The sequence below is a fragment of the Chrysochloris asiatica genome, unplaced genomic scaffold (assembly GCF_000296735.1).
Source record: "Chrysochloris asiatica unplaced genomic scaffold, ChrAsi1.0 scaffold00304, whole genome shotgun sequence".
Classification (NCBI taxonomy): Eukaryota; Metazoa; Chordata; class Mammalia; order Afrosoricida; family Chrysochloridae; genus Chrysochloris; species Chrysochloris asiatica.
Window position 1 is genome coordinate 1869996 of NW_006408822.1, and position 16574 is coordinate 1886569.

Sequence of the window (16574 nt, forward strand, 5' to 3'; positions counted from 1 at the left end):
GCAACACAGTGGGAGGACTGGAGCCCAGCTCAGCCCCAAGGGGGAACTCTGAGGAATTAGCAACCTCAGGATTTGGAGTAGTCAGCTATGGAGAGGATGGATCAGACTGTGGGCTGAAACCAAACTTCTTCACAACCCAGAGGTCCCACTTCCGGGAGAAGCCCTATGTTTGTAGTGAGTGTGCGCGAGGCTTTAGCCACAAGTCAAATCTCATTAGACACCAGAGGACACACTCAGGTGAGAAACTGTATATATGCCTGGAGTGTGGGCGAGGCTTTAGCCACAAGTCAAGCCTTCTTATGCACCAGAGGACACACTCAGGGGGGAAACCTCATGTGTGCAAGGAGTGTGGGCGAGGCTTTAACCAGAAATCACACCTCCATATGCATCAGAGGATTCACTCAGGGGAGAAGCCGTATGTGTGCAAGGAGTGTGGCCGAGACTTTAACCGTATATCAAACCTTATCAGACACCAGAGGACACACTCAGGTGAGAAACCTTATGTGTGCCTGGAGTGTGGGCGAGGCTTTAACCAGGAATCCAGCCTCCTTATACACCAGAGGACACACTCAGGGGAGAGACCATATGTGTGCAAGGAGTGTGGGCGAGGCTTTAGTCAGCTCTCAGGCCTTGTCAATCATCAAAGGACACATTCAGGGGAGAAGCCTTATGTGTGTAAGGAATGTGAGCGAGGCTTTAGTCAGAAGTCAGATCTCATCAGACACCAGAGGACACACTCAGGGGAGAAGCCATATATGTGTAAGGAGTGTGGGCGAGGCTTTAACCGTATATCAAACCTTATCAGGCACCAGAGGACACACTCAGGTGAGAAACCTTATGTGTGTCTGGAGTGTGGCCGAGGCTTTAATGGCAGGTCAAATCTTATCAGACATCACAGGACACACTCAGGTGAGAAACCTTACATGTGCCTGGAATGTGGGCGACGCTTTAGCCAGAAGTCAGGCCTCCTTATACACCAGAGGACACACTTCAGGGAGAATCCACGTGTGTGCAAGAAGTCTGGGTGAGGCTTTAGTCTTTAGATCCATCTGTGGGTTCACTCAGAGGAAGCCTCAGGTTTGCAGTGAGTGCGGCCAAGCCTTCAGCCGGAAGTCAGACTTCATCAGACATCAAAAGACATACTCCGATGAGAAGTCTTATGTTTGCGGTGAGTGTGGCTAATGCTTTAACTCTAAACCACTCCTCATACACCAGAGGACACAGAATAGAATCTCTGTGAGTGCAGGGAGAATGGGCTAGAATTGGGGGGGAAAGGCACACTTCAGAGAACATACATCAGAGAGCACCTTTTTTGGGGGAGAAGCCTCATGTGGACAGGCAGAATGTAAGGTGCTTTAGCAAGAAGTTATACTCTTACACTAGAAGACACACTGGTACAAGAGCTGTATGGGCAGGTCTGTGGACGCGACTTTATTCCAGTGTCCCTCCTCAATTGATTTCAGAAGACACGGTTTTGCCACCACAAGTCACGACTTCACCCACCTCTGAGGGTGTTTTAGAAGTCTCCAGACTTGTACTCTGTATGAGGGTGAAAGTGTCAGTAGTAACTAACTAGATGAATTTTTCTACATTCTGTAATCAAATGGAATGGAAAATTAGCAAGCTTGACTTTAAGTGAACTAAGAATGGTTGATTTGTTCTGTTTTTATGTACCAATTCTTCCCCATGCTTTGTGGTCCTTTTTATTGTAGTAAAATCTTTCCCATAACTCAGGTTGTGTTACTCATCTGTCCTGAAAGGTACCTGGAATTCAAATTTACAATCCAAGGTTCTTGAATGAATTCTACCCTTAAGAAAAAATAAGCCCTAAAAAAAACAAATGAAAAAAGAAACCCTAATACATTTATGGGAGAATCTGATCCTTTGCACTGGGAGAGGAGTGATCGAGGTTTGGGAGAGATACCAGGTGAGGGGAGGGAACATTCCACATCTCCAGATTATCTCTTCTCCTAACTGATCACTCTTGTCTGTAACTACATTCTTCTGTTGGCTTCTGTGACAGCTCCTGCCCTGGTTTTCCTTCATACTTTCTAGATGAAGATTTCAAGTCTACAGAATTGTTATTGCTGTTTCCGAATGCTCACATCCCAGTCTTAGCTCCAGGGTCCTTTTAACTATCCACTCTCCTTAGTCTTGAATTCAGCTTTCCAGAGTCTTCTAGATTCCAGGGGTCTGATCCAGTAACCATGCTGATACTGTTCTCAAACCTATGAGCCTCTTGGCTACTCCCTATGTCAGATCAATAATGTTAGGTCTAAAGACCCCTAAACACATTGCTAATACCAAATGCAAAGACCTTTAGCCATGTCTCCTCAGCCCTGTGATTCTAGGACCCAGTCCTGCTAGTGACACTCCCATATTATTCTAATAACTGCTCTGAAACAACCTAGTTAAACCACCTTCATTAGTTTCACTCCAAGAACCAGGCTCTCTCTAGTCCTCCTTTGAAGCCCACACTGGCCATCTTTTTTTGACATCTCTGTATGTCCTGGCTCTTGTCTGTATGTCCTGGGACAAAACTATTCACTGGATAGGGTTTGTCTATATTTTCAAGTCGGTTTCATAGTGTCTCATAGTGACAACATGTCCTGAAGTATCCCTCAGTCCTTCCTGTGTCTCAGCCCATTGTCAATCCATCTCGTGAAGGATCTTCTTTTTTCTGACCTACTTGATGAAACATGATGTCCTTTTCCAGGGACTGGCCCTCCTGATATCATGTCCAAAGGCTGTGAGATGAAGTCTTGCCATCCTCACTTCTAAGGAGCATTCTGGCTGTACTTCTTCCAAGACAGGTTCATTCTTGGGCAGTGTATGGCACATTCAAGTATTCTTCACCAACCCATAGTTCAAAGGCGTCATTTCTTTGGTCTTCCTTATTATCCACCTTTCACATGCATATGAGTCCATGGCACCTAAGTCTTGGAAGTGACATCTTTGCTTTTTAAATTTTAACACTTAAAAAAAAAAAAAAATTTAACACTTGAGATCTTTAGCAGCAGATGTGCCCAATGCAGTACTTTGTTTGATTTCCTGATTTCTCCTTCCATTGATGTTGATTCTGGATCCAAGTAAAATGAAATCCTTGACAACTTCCATCTTTTCTCCATTTATCATGCTATTTTTTATTGGTCCAGTTGTGAGGATTTTTTGTTTTCTTTATATTGAGGTGCAATCCATACTGAAGGCTGTGGTCTTTGATCTTCATCAGTAAAAATTTCAAGTCCTCTTTGCTTCCGGTAAGCAAGATTGTGTCATCTGAATAATAAGGAAGGTAATGACTCTTCCTCCAATCCTGATGCCATGTTCTTTATATAATCCAGATTCTCAGATTATTTGCTCAGCATACAGTTTGAATCAGTATGGTGAAAAGATATATGCCAGACACACATGTTTTCTGATTTTAAACCATTCTGTATTCCCTTGTTCTGTTCAAATGACTGCCTCTTGGTCTATGTATAGGTTCCACATAAGTATAATTAAGTGTTCTGAAATTCCCATTCTTCAAAATATCTATCATTTGTTAAGATCCATACAAATGAATGCCATTGAACAATCAATGAAACCCAGGTAAACATCTTTCTGGTATACTCTGCTTTCAGCCAAGATCTATTTGACATCAGTAATGATATCTCTTGTTCCATATCCTCTTCTGAATTCAGCTTAAATTTCTAGAAGTTTCTTCTAGGTGTACTGCTGCAACTGTTTATTTTGTTGTTGTTTTTTTTAAATTATGTTCAGCAAAACCTTACTTGAATGTTATGTTAATGATATTGTTAATTTCGTCATTCTGTTGGATCACCTTTCTTTGGAATGGACTTGAATATGGATCTCCTCTAGTCAGTTGGCCAGGTCTTCCAGAATGGATATCAAACTTTGAGAATCAGAAAAAGCAGTATTTTTGACACTCCATCAAAGTAGGGTATGGGAAATGCCATGAGTCAATGTTCTCACCAGCTCTACACACTCTCCCTCACCTTGAAGAGGATTTCCAGAGGATTCTGCGTTTGCTCAGTGGGGGAAAAGCGTGGAAATCCTTGGAATATGGGCTCCCTACCTTTGCCATATTTGCCCTAATGCCCCTTTGAACTCCCCCTATCACACGAACATGGTTTTGGGTCAGAACTGCAAGACAGAGAAAGTGTATATGGATATGTAGTCTCTAGGGGTTTGAGGAAGGAGGATCCAAGACAACCCCAAGATGCTTCACTACTATTAGGAAAGAAATGTGATTAAGAAACCAGCACCTTTCTTGGGGGAAAAAAAAAATGAGAAGAAAGAGAAAATGGTGCAGACTCTCCTTACCAAATCCCCTGTGACCTTTAGGATCCTCAGTCATGCCAAGGGAATGGACTGTTAGTTCCAGCTTAGCAGAAGGAGTAGAAGGATCATTTACCAAACCAGGCATGGGACTTCCCCAGACTACTCCTGGCTTCCTCCTTTGTCTCTCAGAAGTTTTGGCAATCAGGTCCCCACCTCTCCATACCAGAGGGAAACAGACTAAGGTGTGCTGAGGTCTTCAGCAGAAGAATGAGTGAGAGAGGGTAAGGGTTTTAGAAAGGCAGGTGCTTCTGCAGGAGCCTTGCCAATCTCCCTTTGGGCTCCTCCTCCATCGCTCCTTTAGAGGATGAGCATAGTTTTTGTGTTAGAGTCAATAACTTATTGTTGACATAAGATCAGAGGTCGCAAACTCAAGTACTTGCAGAGTCCAGACCAATCCTATTAATGAAGACAGGTAGAGAGAAACTTTGGAGAATCAGAAAACACACTCAAGTTGCTTCGTGGCATCCTTGCTGACCTCACCTCTTGACCCCACTTCAAATAGTCTGTGAGCCTTACCCCTTTTTAGCATTTTCATTTTATTTCCCCAAAACTATGCTATGCCCTTACTTTGAGCCATGACCTTGAATTCAGATTCTCCATTATTTCTCACTGTCAGTTTCAGAATTACCTTTTTCATGTTGACTTTTGTGGAGTTTTCTGAAAGGTGGTAGTGCATTAGGGACAATGTCACTTCTGGTTTGGAAATATATGATACAGAAATTTTGATGGTGTGGAAACCAAGGAGGCCATTGTTGTTGTTAAGTGCCGTTGAGTCAGTTCTGACCCATAGCGACCCTGTACAGGGTTTCCAAAGCTGTAAATCTTTACAGGAGCAGAAGTCTCATCTTTTTCCTGTGGAGCGGCTGGTAGTTTTGAACTGCTGACCTTAAGGTTCGCAGCCCAATTCGTAACCACTATGCTACCAGAGCTCCTCTGGTAGCAGGCCATTAGTTACCACTTTTTCCCTACTTTCCACTTCCATCAGGAACTAGAAGGCTAGTTTTTGACTTGAAGAAAACTTACTGTCCAGCAGCTTGGGTGACTGGTGGAATAGCAGCAGCAACCAGCACAGATTCACGGAAGACTCCGCATGTACCAGCCCTCAGGCACCTGGCACACAACCTTTCCATGCCAAGATGCCCAAGGTGAAGGTCGGCTCAGCTGAAGGAGCAATGAAGGAGGAACCCCAGAGGAGATTGGGAAGACTGTCACCTAAACCTTTTGCAGAAATGGAAACGAAGCCAAAAAAGGCAGCAAAGAATGAATATTCAGACAAAAAAGTGTAAACAAAAGGGAAAGGGAGAGCAAAGGGAAATCAGGCTGATGTGGCTAACCAAGAAATTAAAGATCAAACTGCAGAAAGTGGAGAAACTTAAGGAGAGTCCGACTTCTGGTAAGCAGGAGAGAAAGACACCACATGACTTATTAGAGGTCCCTGTGTCTCCCTTCTTGTACAGTCCAGAGGAATTTTTTTCTTTTATCAAATATTTTATAAATGCAAATTTTTTAATATAGCTACAACATTTTTAAAAAGGAAGAAATTCCACTTCATCCCCCTATTTAAGAGTAAGTGCTTTATTTTAAGATGGAAAATAATTTACTGGTTACTTATTTTTTGGTGTAACCAAAAGACTGGGATGTTGAATTGTGGGAAGTTTTGACTGTGTCTCTTGTCAACATTCTATGGAGGAAGAGAGTTTTTACATCCCAATTCAAAACATACTTAGTGGTAATTTGGAGTCTTGATCATGCATTTATAGGACTTGAAGACCTTAAATTACTTCTATTTCCAAGTTGTCTGTTAGTAAAATTGTTTCTTAAAGAAAACCAATCTCTTATCATGACTTTCTATGTCAGAACTGTGTGCATTCTGTAACACCTTTGGCCCTAGTAGTCCAGTTATCCTAGTACTGTTATATGCTGTGAAAGGTTGAAAATTTGAGTGTGTAGTGTGTGTAATATCAAATTGTGAATTAATAGGATGTAACAGCTTATCAACAATTAAGGATACCATCTTAAGGAAAATTTGCTTCTAAATTTTAAGCTAGAAAGTAACCAGAATTTAGAAAAGAATCATAACTACTTGGATTTTTGGTACATACATTAAGAATCACGTAAACCAAGATCAATTGGCGTCGCATAGTTCACAACAAGAATGTTCTACATCCTACTTTGGTTGAGTAACTGGGGTCTTAACAGCTTCCGATCAGCCATCTAAGGTGCAACTGTTGGTCTTTCCTTCTCCAGAGAAAAAAGGAATAAAGAAAATTAAAGATGCATGAAAAGAATTAGTCCAATGGACTAATGGACCACATGAACATCAGTCTTCACTATCCTGAGACCAGAAGAACTAGATGGTGTCCAGCTGCCAGGGTCAACTGGATAGAGTGGAACAAAACTCAAAATCATAAAAAAGACTGGGCTTACTAGTCAGATCGAGACTGGTGGGACTCCCAAGACCTCATGACTCAGTTTTCAGGCAAACAATAGACAGGTTTATAAGTAAACAATAACACTAGGGAGGTACACTCATCTTAGAATAATCAACCATTTGGGATCAAAAGGACAGTGTGTTAGAATGGATTCTCTAGAGAAACAAAACCAGTGAAACTTATATATGTGTATATATAAAGAGAAGTTTATATGAAGGAAATTGCTCTCAACTGTAGAGGTGGGAGAGTCCCAAGTCCAGGTAAGATGAACCAAGATAGGCAGACAGATTGAGCAGGCAGGCTGCTGCTGACTCCCAGGATCTAATATCAGCAGCTAATAGAGCAGTCCACTGGCTGAAGTACAAAGAACTGCAGGCTGGAGGACAAGCCAGACACAAGGTCCACATCCAACAGAAAGGCAAACGAGTTTTGCCTGAGCATGTAATATATTGGAAGCAAGAGACACACCTGTAAGAAAACAGCCTTTCAGTTAATTGACTGCTCATAGCCAATCATTGAGTTAATTAAACTGTGTTAGATAGAGCCCATTATGGAGTCCTGGTGTGGCACTGTGGGCTAATGCGTCAGACTGCAAAGTCGTTCGAACTGCAAGGTAGGTGGTTCAAGCTCACCAGCTGCTCCTTGGAAACTCTATACAGGGTTGCTATGGGTCGGAACTGACTCGACGGCACTTAACAACAGCATTATATCTCATTATAGGGATAACTACATCTCAACTGCCAAAGACTGAGAATTCTGGCCCAGCCAAGCTGACACAAAACCTTAATTATCACAGGCAGCATTTACCCAAATGTTTGGAAGGTTAGGAAAGGAGGAGGGATGGAAAGAGGAAACACAGGTAGGATGTGTGATGTATTGTGAGGATTGCAACATGAAACCAAATTTATGAATTGTTGAATGGAAAATGGAAAATTGTAAACCTTCACCCAATGAAAACTAAAATGTTAAATGAAAGAAGGAAACAAAATGGATATCAGAAGAGACTGAAACTTGTTCTAGAATGTAGAAAAGCTAAAGCAAAAGGAAGAAATTATGAAGTAAAAGCTGAACAGAAGATTTCAAAAGGCAGCTTTAGAAGACAAAATATGAGAGGGTTTCAAACAGTATGTGGAGACTTAAAAAAGTGGAATCTTTCCATTAACTTTTTGAAGCTCCCCTTGTATTTTATTGAAATATATGAAGAGCTGGAATTAAAAAACCAAGAGGGAAGATTGCTCTCAGCATTTCTCAAGCTGAAAGCACTGAAGAAAAACTTCAAGCTTCAACTTGAAATATTGAAAGATTCTGTGGGGAAAATATTGCATGATGTAGGAAGCATCAAAAGAAGATGAAAGGAATATACAGGGTGACTGTGCCAAAAGCAATCGACTTTCAGCTATTTAAGGAGGTAGCTTATGACCCAAAACTGGTGATTTTGAAGCAGGAAGTCCACATTGCACTGAAGGCAATGATGAAAGCAAGGATCCATGAATTGACAGAATATCAGTGGAACTGTTTCAACAAATGGATGCATTGCTGGAGGTGCTCATTCATCTATGCCAAGAAATTTGGAAGACAGCTACCTGGCCAATCCACTGGAAGAGATCCTATTCTAAGAAAGTTGATCCAACAGAATACAGATTGTTTAAATTATTAATTTAACTTATTGTGAAATGAGTGAAGGTTTACAGAACAGATCATCAGTCCCACACTCAACAAATTATACACTTTGTGTCGTTACAATGATTACAACCCACTCCATGTACATGAATTAACAATATTTACCTCTATTCACTTAATTTTTTTCCCTCCCACCACCTCCCACCTGCCCCGTAACCATCATAGACTGCTTTATCGAGCAAGAAAAATATTTTCTTAACTTTTTACAACAGTGGTTTTATGCAATATTTGTCCTTTTGTGATTGACTAATTTCACTCCCATAAAGATTTACACCCTCGGAAACCCTGTACAGGGTCGCTATGGGTCGGGACTGACTCGATGGCACTTAACAATAACAACAACAATTTCACTCAGAATCACGTCCTCTAGGTTCATCCACATTCTGAAGTGTTTTAACAGATTCTTTGTTACCCTTCACTGTTGCCTAGTATTCCATGAGTAATAGTACTAGTGGTAGTAGTTGTTGTTGTTAAGTGCTGTTAGGTCAGTTCCAACTCATAGTGACCCTGTATGGGGTTTCCAAGGAGGAGCTGGTGAGTTTAAACTGTTGATCTTGCTGGTAGCAGTCCAGCACTACACCAGGACTCCACTCCTATAGTAGTGTGGGTGAATTCCAACTCTACTACAAAAGGAATCACAGTGGAATCCTCTGACCTCATAGTGACCCTGTAGAACTGTTACATTGGGTTTCCAAGTCTGTAAATATTTATGGAAGGAGGCAGGCTCGTCTTTCTCCCTCGAAGCAGATGGTGGGTTTGAACTGTCGAACTTGTGGTTAGCAGTCCAACACTTAGCCCACTATGCCACTGGCGTGTCTTACTAGTTTTAAATGTCAAAAGCATTCAGTGCTAATACAGGGATATCTGAGTTGTTACTTTACTGAATACTTATTATCATCAGGCACTCTTCTAATACTTAGCTTCCACTCTCATAGCCTCACGCCACCTCAAACAGGTGCATTCTGTTGTCCTGTTTTCTGTCAGCCTGTAGATGAAGAGATTAAGGCTCAGAGAGAGGAATAATCTTTACAGGGCTACAATCAGTGGCAGAGCCAGAACTGGAATCTAGGTCCATCTAGCTCCTCGCCTGTTTTCATGGCCCCAAGTTATCCTGCCTCCTAACATATCATGCATACATGTATTGAAAAATATTTATCTAGCACCTTAAGGCCATCAAGTAGATTCTGACTTTTGTTGTTAAGTACCATGGAGTCAGTTTTGACTCATAGTGACCCTGCACAGGGTTTCCAAGGCTATAAATCTTTATAGGAGCAGAAGCCCTCATCTTTCTCCCGCAGAACCACTGGTAGTTTTGAACTGCTGACCTTGAGGTTAGCAGCCCAACTTGTAATCACTATCCTACCAGAGCTCCTTAGAGTCTGTTAGTGAGCCGAGTAGAACTGCCCCACAGAGTTTCCAATGCTGTTATCTTTATGGAAGCAGACTGCCTGCCACATCTTTCTCCCACAGAACAGCTGGTGAGTTCAAACCTCAGATCTTCTTAGCAGCCAAGTCTGCCAGGCTCCTCTTGCCTTTTGGAATTTATGTCCTAATGAGAAAGACATGGAGTCAGATGAATAAGTAGAACATTAGAGTGACAGGTGATATGGAACCAAAAATAAAGCAGGGGACGAGGACTGAGAGTAATGGGTACAATGTTGACTAAATAGCCAGGGAAAGCTGTTTGTGAGCAAAGACTTGAAGGTAGTGAAGGTCTCAGCAATATGGAGATCTGGAAAGTAGAGGTGGGTTAAAGCCCTGGGGTGGAAGATTTCTTTGCTAGGTTTGAGGAGCAGCAAGCAGACCAGTGTGGCTGAAGCATGATGAATGAAGGGAAAAGTTGAAACAGTTGAAGTTACAGAAGGAGGCAGCAGCAAGACTGAGCTTTATTCCACCTGTAGGACGGTGGGGAGTGGAGCAGTCCAAAACAGAAACATCCCGCTGAGTGCTAGGAAAGCAAAAGTGGAAGCAGAGACCAGTTGTGGGGTTGTTTAGTGTTCAAAGAGAAACAGAGTGGTGACTAGGATTAGACCAGCGGGTTAGAACTGTCAGATTCCAGATCGTTTGAAAGTAGGGCCCAGAATTGCGGACAGATTGAAAGAGAGGCACTAAGGATGCTGCCAATTTGGCATTTTCTTTTTATCTTTTAAAAGATCTTTTAATGGCATTGCCCTTATCCAAGATGTGGAATGTTGTTGTTGTTGTTAAGTGCCATCGAGTCGGGTCCGACCCATAGCGACCCTGTACAGGGTTTCCGAGGGTGTAAATCTTTACGGGAGTAGAAAGCCTCATCTTTCTCCCGCGGAGCGGCTGGAAGTTTTGAACCGCTGACCTTAAGGTTCGCAGCCCGATTCGTAACAACTACGCTACCAGAGCTCCTTAAGATGTGGAATAGTGGTGGAGAAATTGTGGGAAGAAGAATGAATAGAATCAAGATATTTTGTTTTCAATAAGCACTGGACCAAAAGGTTGGTTTGAACCACAAGATCAGCTGTTCAAACTCACCGGTTGCTCCTCAGAAACCTTATACAGACAAGGTTGCTATGAGAATGAAGACTGAACAGCATTTAACAACATTTAGACATTCATGGACTCCTGGTGTGGTGCTGTAGCGTAAGCATTAGACTGCTAACCACAATGTTGGCGGTTCAAATCCACCAGCTGCTCCTTCGAAACCCTATACAGTGTCTTTATGTGTCTGAACAGACTCCACTACGGCTCTGAGTAACAACTTAGATATTCATAAGGCACCCTGGTGGTACAGTGGTTAAGCACTAGATGCTAATTGAAAGGTTGAAGGTCCAAAGCCATCCAACGACTTTTCAAAAAAGAATTATCTGGCGATTCCCACCCCGCCTTCTCTCCCGGCTCCTCTCTGCCCCTTTCCTTCCCTCCCTTTCACTCCCTTTTCCCTCCCCTCGAGCTGAACTCACAAAGGAGCGCAGTAACCGGAACTAAATCGTCGTCCCGGAAGTTGGTTTCTACCCGACTGCCTTTTAGCAGCGGTTGCATTTCCGGCAGTGGCGGCGGGAATCCGATAGAAAGTGGCTTCTTGGCCTCTGCGGAGGCGAATCCATCTATTATCTGAGCCATCAGAACCGCCACCATGGTGAGGGGGCGCGGGCCGACAGCTTGGAAGCTTCCGAGTTTGTTGTAGAGTGAGGGCGGTGACTGAGCTGGGAGAAGCCAGGGGTAGGGGCGTTTCGTGATGATGAAGGCCGCAGCCGCTCAGTCTGGGCAGAGAAGACCCGGTCTTGGGCCATTTGGAGGGCTAGAGGAAGGGAAGGCCGGAATCGAGGGATGGAGGCCCGGTTTCTCGGTGGGGTTGAGAGTAGAACCGCGTCTCCCGACACCTTTGTAGCCAGTGTGTGGAACTTAGTAGACACTAAACTTTTGCTTAATATAAACTGTATGTTGAGGGTTGCGAGAAAACCGTAGGAATGCCTGATTGGACCCCGGAAAAAGCTCAGACGAGAAAAAGAGCAAAGGAGTTGTGATGGAGTTGCAGAAAGAGGGGAGCTTACGGCTGGAAACGAGCCTTCTGAGTCTAATGAATGGGGAAGAGGCAACGAGAGAGTGAATGAGAATGCTGGAGGGGAAAAATTCGCCGCATTTGTTCATATATGTATTGAGTATGCCTAACTGCCCAGGCGTTGGAGCTACAGAATGAAATAGATACTCAACTCACTGAGTTCACATTCTCGATGGGGACACAGCGCAGTGTGGTAGTTTAGGGTTAGGTCAAAGTAACGGCGGATGGCGAGGGGGTGGGGCAGGAGTGGTTTCTGGAGTGGATGATCCTGAGCTGCCTTTGGGCAAGGACGGGAGGGGGTAGTAAGGACCTGGGAGGGTAACACGATTCAAAATTCCTGCAGGGGAAAAGAGGGAAGCATGAGGCTGCAGGTATTGTCCCGAGTGGATATTAAAGACCTCGTGTGCTAATGTATAGTAGCACTCGAGGCCTTTTACCAATGAAATGACATGAACTTTATTGTGTTTCGAAAGATCTCTCTAGCTCTTAAGCGTTATGTGAGTCTGGAAACGGAAACCTGTAAGGATATTGTTTAAAGAAATGAATTAGAAATGTAGGCATGGGTTTGGACTGCTGGGTTCTAACACATTGCTAAGTTTAAGACAGGGCAGTTAACTTAACCTCTTCCAGCCTAGGTGGCCTTATCTGTAAAATAGAATTAATAATGGAACCAAATTCAAGATTCAGTGAAACAACAGCTGTATCATAGCATTTGATGCACAGTGAGCACCTAATAAGAATTCTAAGCAGATGGATGGGTAAATGTTGCCATAAAGGTTCATTGGTTCCTTGTAGAGACTGGTTGAAATAGTCATGTGAGGATGACTGAGCCACAAAACCATGGGGTGGCAAGAGATACTTATGGCGGAGTTCGGTCTGATTCCTACATTTGTAAATTCAAAACATGTGTCCTCCTCAGCTCAACCCTGATTTATAAAAGGCCCTCAGTAACTGGATGAGTTTTCGGATTGGCCCACACTAATCAAACTGATGGGAGGCTGAAGTTGTTTTTATGTGCCGGGGAGTTGGAACAGCTGGTAGTTTCCAACTGCTGACCTTGAGGTTCGCAGCAATTCTTAACCACTACGCTACCAGAGCTCCTTAATGGGAGGCTGATGTTGTTGTTGTTATGTGCCGTGGAGTTCTGACTCAATAGTGACCCTGTACAGGGTTTCCGAGGCTGTAAATCTTTACGGGAGCAGAAAGCCTCTTTCTTCCAGGTAGTTTCGAACTGCTGACCTTTCGGTTCGCAGCCCCATTCATAACCACTATGCTACCAGAGCTTCCAAGGCATTTGTTTCTAGAGAAAAATGAAATTGCCAGGATCTCTTTATGGTTCATACTGGGGTATCAGTCTACACTCTCTATTTTATTGACGACTGCCAGATTATAAAGCAGAAAGTTGTTGGGTTAATTTAGAAATAGTGTGGTGGTTGTATGCCATGGAGTCGGTTCCAGCTCATAGCAACCATGTATAGGGTTTCTGAGGCTGTAAATCTTTATGGGAGCAGAAAGCCTTAGCTTTCTCTCTTGGAGCCACTGGTAGATTTCAACTACTGACTTTGCAGTTAGTAGCCCAGCTTGTAAAACACTACGCTATCAATAAATAGCATGTTATTAAATGCCCTCAAGTTGGTTCCAACTCTTAACGACTCTATATGACTCTATATGGTTTCCGAAGAGCTGCTGGTGAGCTTGAACCGCCGACTTTGCAATTCAAATTGACCTTGCATTCCAGTGCATTAACCAGCAGTGCCCAAGCTCTATTTTTTTTTATTATTTTCTTTATTGTAAAAGTAATACAGTTAACCCTTGAACAACACGGATTTTAATTCTGCAGGCCCATGTGTATATGGATTTTTTTTTTTCCTGTTGAGCTCATGTTACAGTTAACTCACAGAAAATGATATGTGACACTAATCTTCGCTGCTCACAGAGATGGTTAACATCATTTTTAAGCTGATATTCAAAATACTTGAATTCACCACAGTAACAACAGGAAGTTCAAATCTGTGTTCAAGGATCAACTGTAAATTTAACTTGGATTTTCAGATTTTTGACTACACAGGAGGTTGGTGCCCCTAACCCTTTATGTTTTTTCAAGGGTTAACTTATTAAAAACAAAGCTGTTTATTCTTAAAGGCCATTATGTGCTCAGATTGGCTAATGGCCCTGGCCATTATAAATTTTACCTCACCTGAAGGCAATCTTACAAATTCTTCAGGTGAGGTTCAAATGTTCCTCACATTTGCAAGCAAATCAACTCTGTTCTGGTAACAAGCTTCTTGTTGATTAGATTTCAGCCTTTTTAATACACAGTGGTGCCGTGGCAGTAACAGTGGGCTCACACAGAGCAACGATTGTGAATCGGCGCAGGACAGGACGTGGCAGTGTTTTTTTGTTTTGCATATGGTATCTGTGGGTCAGTATTGCAATTCCAGCTTTTCCTTTGCTCAGTCTTTTGAATGGGATTTGGGTTTCCACATTCACACAGTAGGATAGATTAGTTAGATATAGTAGCTAAACTATATCTAGCATTTAAGTCACATAAAACCTGCATTATGGCACATGGTTAATCGCCCATGTAGTATGGGTGGATTTGATTAGTTGGGCACACTGTCTACTCTTATCCTGAAAATTGTGGTATGACATAGGCAACAAATTTAGAAGAATTGAAAAACTGATTTTATTTTTTTTTTGGAAAATTGATTTTAAAGAGAGTAGATAAACAAGACAATTGTCAGAAATCAGGATTGAAAACAAGGTGACAATGGAGACTTCCAGGGAATGGGGTATCAGGAAGAGCTAAAAATCTATGGAGAAAGATGTTATGTACTGTAGAGTCAATTCCAACTCATAGTGACTCTGTACAGGGTTTACAAGGAGCAGCTGCTAGGTTTGAACTGCCAACCTTGTGGTTCGAAGTTCCGTGCTGTTCCTACATTGCCACACCAGGGTGTGTGGATAAATACAAAAGCCATGGCTAATGTTTAGGAAGGACTTGGGTCTCATTTCTGCTGATTTCTCTTTGCAGACTGTCGGCAAGAGCAGCAAGATGCTGCAGCACATCGACTACAGGATGAGGTGCATCCTGCAAGATGGCCGGATCTTCATCGGCACTTTTAAGGCTTTTGACAAGCACATGAACTTGATCCTCTCTGACTGTGATGAATTCAGGAAGATTAAGTGAGGAGGGGACTGTGGGGGCAAGGGGACTGTCGACAGGAGTCCTGAGGAATGACTGGATGGATACCTCTCCATTCACTTTCCTTTTTGAGAGGGTGGGCTTAAGTGTACACGTTGTTGTATTTGTTAAGTGCCGTAAAGTTGGTTCTGATTCATAGCGACCCTATATATGGTTTCCAAGGCTTAAATCTTCATGGGAGTAGAAAGCCTCATCTTTCCTCCCAAAGTGTACACATTAAGACACTTAGAATCTTCCCTTAGCTCAGCAAGCCTTGTGTTGTAGTTCTGGTAAAGTACCAATTGTGAAGAGGGCTGCTAGGCCTTTTACCTCTCTACCTTGTGTGCCTTTGGGTATTGGGGACCTCATGTTCTCCCCACAGGTGTGTAAGCGGGGAGAGCATGATTTCTGACCTCACTGCCTATTTGTAAAGCTGTAGCCTAAAAGGCTTTCCCAGTACAGCCTGGTCGAGGCCTTAGACTAAAGGGATGGGGAGTCCTAGTGGTGCTGTAGCATAAACACTGAACTGCTAACCACAAGCTCAAACCTACCCCTGGCTCCAGAAAGTCTAGAGTTGATGAGGATTTGCAGTTCTATTCTGCATTTCCCCCCCTTTGAGAAAGATCCTTTTCTGGAGTCTTTGCTCAGAATGTTTACAGCTGGTCTTCAGGCACCACCCAGTTCTTTTAGTCTCGTGGGAAAGGAGGCTGGTGTTCATGGAGGCAATTTGCTGTACATTTCACATCTCCTACCCCTTGACTCTTTCTGTTGCTCCAGATATAGAGACACCGTTGTCATGCCACTTGCAAGCTGTTAAGACCCCAGACACTATGCCACCAACTAACAGAAACACTAAACATAGTAGGCCAATTACCTGGGTTGTCTCATGAGGCCCTGACTCAACTTCAAACTAAGGAACCAAATCCCAGGAAGTGTTTGACTGCTCGTAAGCAGCCTTGGAAACGGCTTTGTGTGTGTGGTGGTGGTTGTGAATGTATCTTTCACACAATTTTTACAGGTGTGTGACTTTTGACAGCACTGAAATTAGTCAGCTGTGCAGCCCTAATCGATGTGATTAGAGCGGGACTTGTTTTGTTTTGTCTCTTGGTGTATTCATCCTTTTCCCTTGGTGTGATAAGAAGCAGGGGAACACTCACCTAAGGGATTCCAAATTCAGCCTGCCAGATTATCCAGGGAGGCTACCTTAGAGGAAAGGAGATGTGTAGTGTAAAGCAAATCCTGGGGGTCCTGGGCAGGTGAGCCTGAACTTTCTAATGTTGCTTTTTCATTTCTTCCAAACCTGTCCTTAGGCCAAAGAATTCAAAACAAGCAGAAAGGGAAGAGAAGCGAGTCCTCGGTCTGGTGCTGCTGCGAGGAGAAAACCTGGTCTCAATGACTGTAGAGG

The 16574-nt window shown here is 43.0% G+C and overlaps 1 protein-coding gene across 1 annotated transcript in view; it reads left to right on the plus strand.

Moving 5' to 3' along the window:
* LOC102821247 (small nuclear ribonucleoprotein-associated protein B'-like) overlaps positions 1-16574 on the plus strand; it is a 25940-nt gene that overhangs the window by 5290 nt on the left and 4076 nt on the right. The window contains exons 3-4 of the mRNA XM_006874863.1: positions 15020-15171; positions 16480-16574. The exon at positions 16480-16574 is cut by the window's right edge and continues 12 nt beyond it. Coding sequence (XP_006874925.1) covers positions 15020-15171; positions 16480-16574 — 247 coding nt within the window. The remainder of the gene's footprint in view (positions 1-15019; positions 15172-16479) is intronic.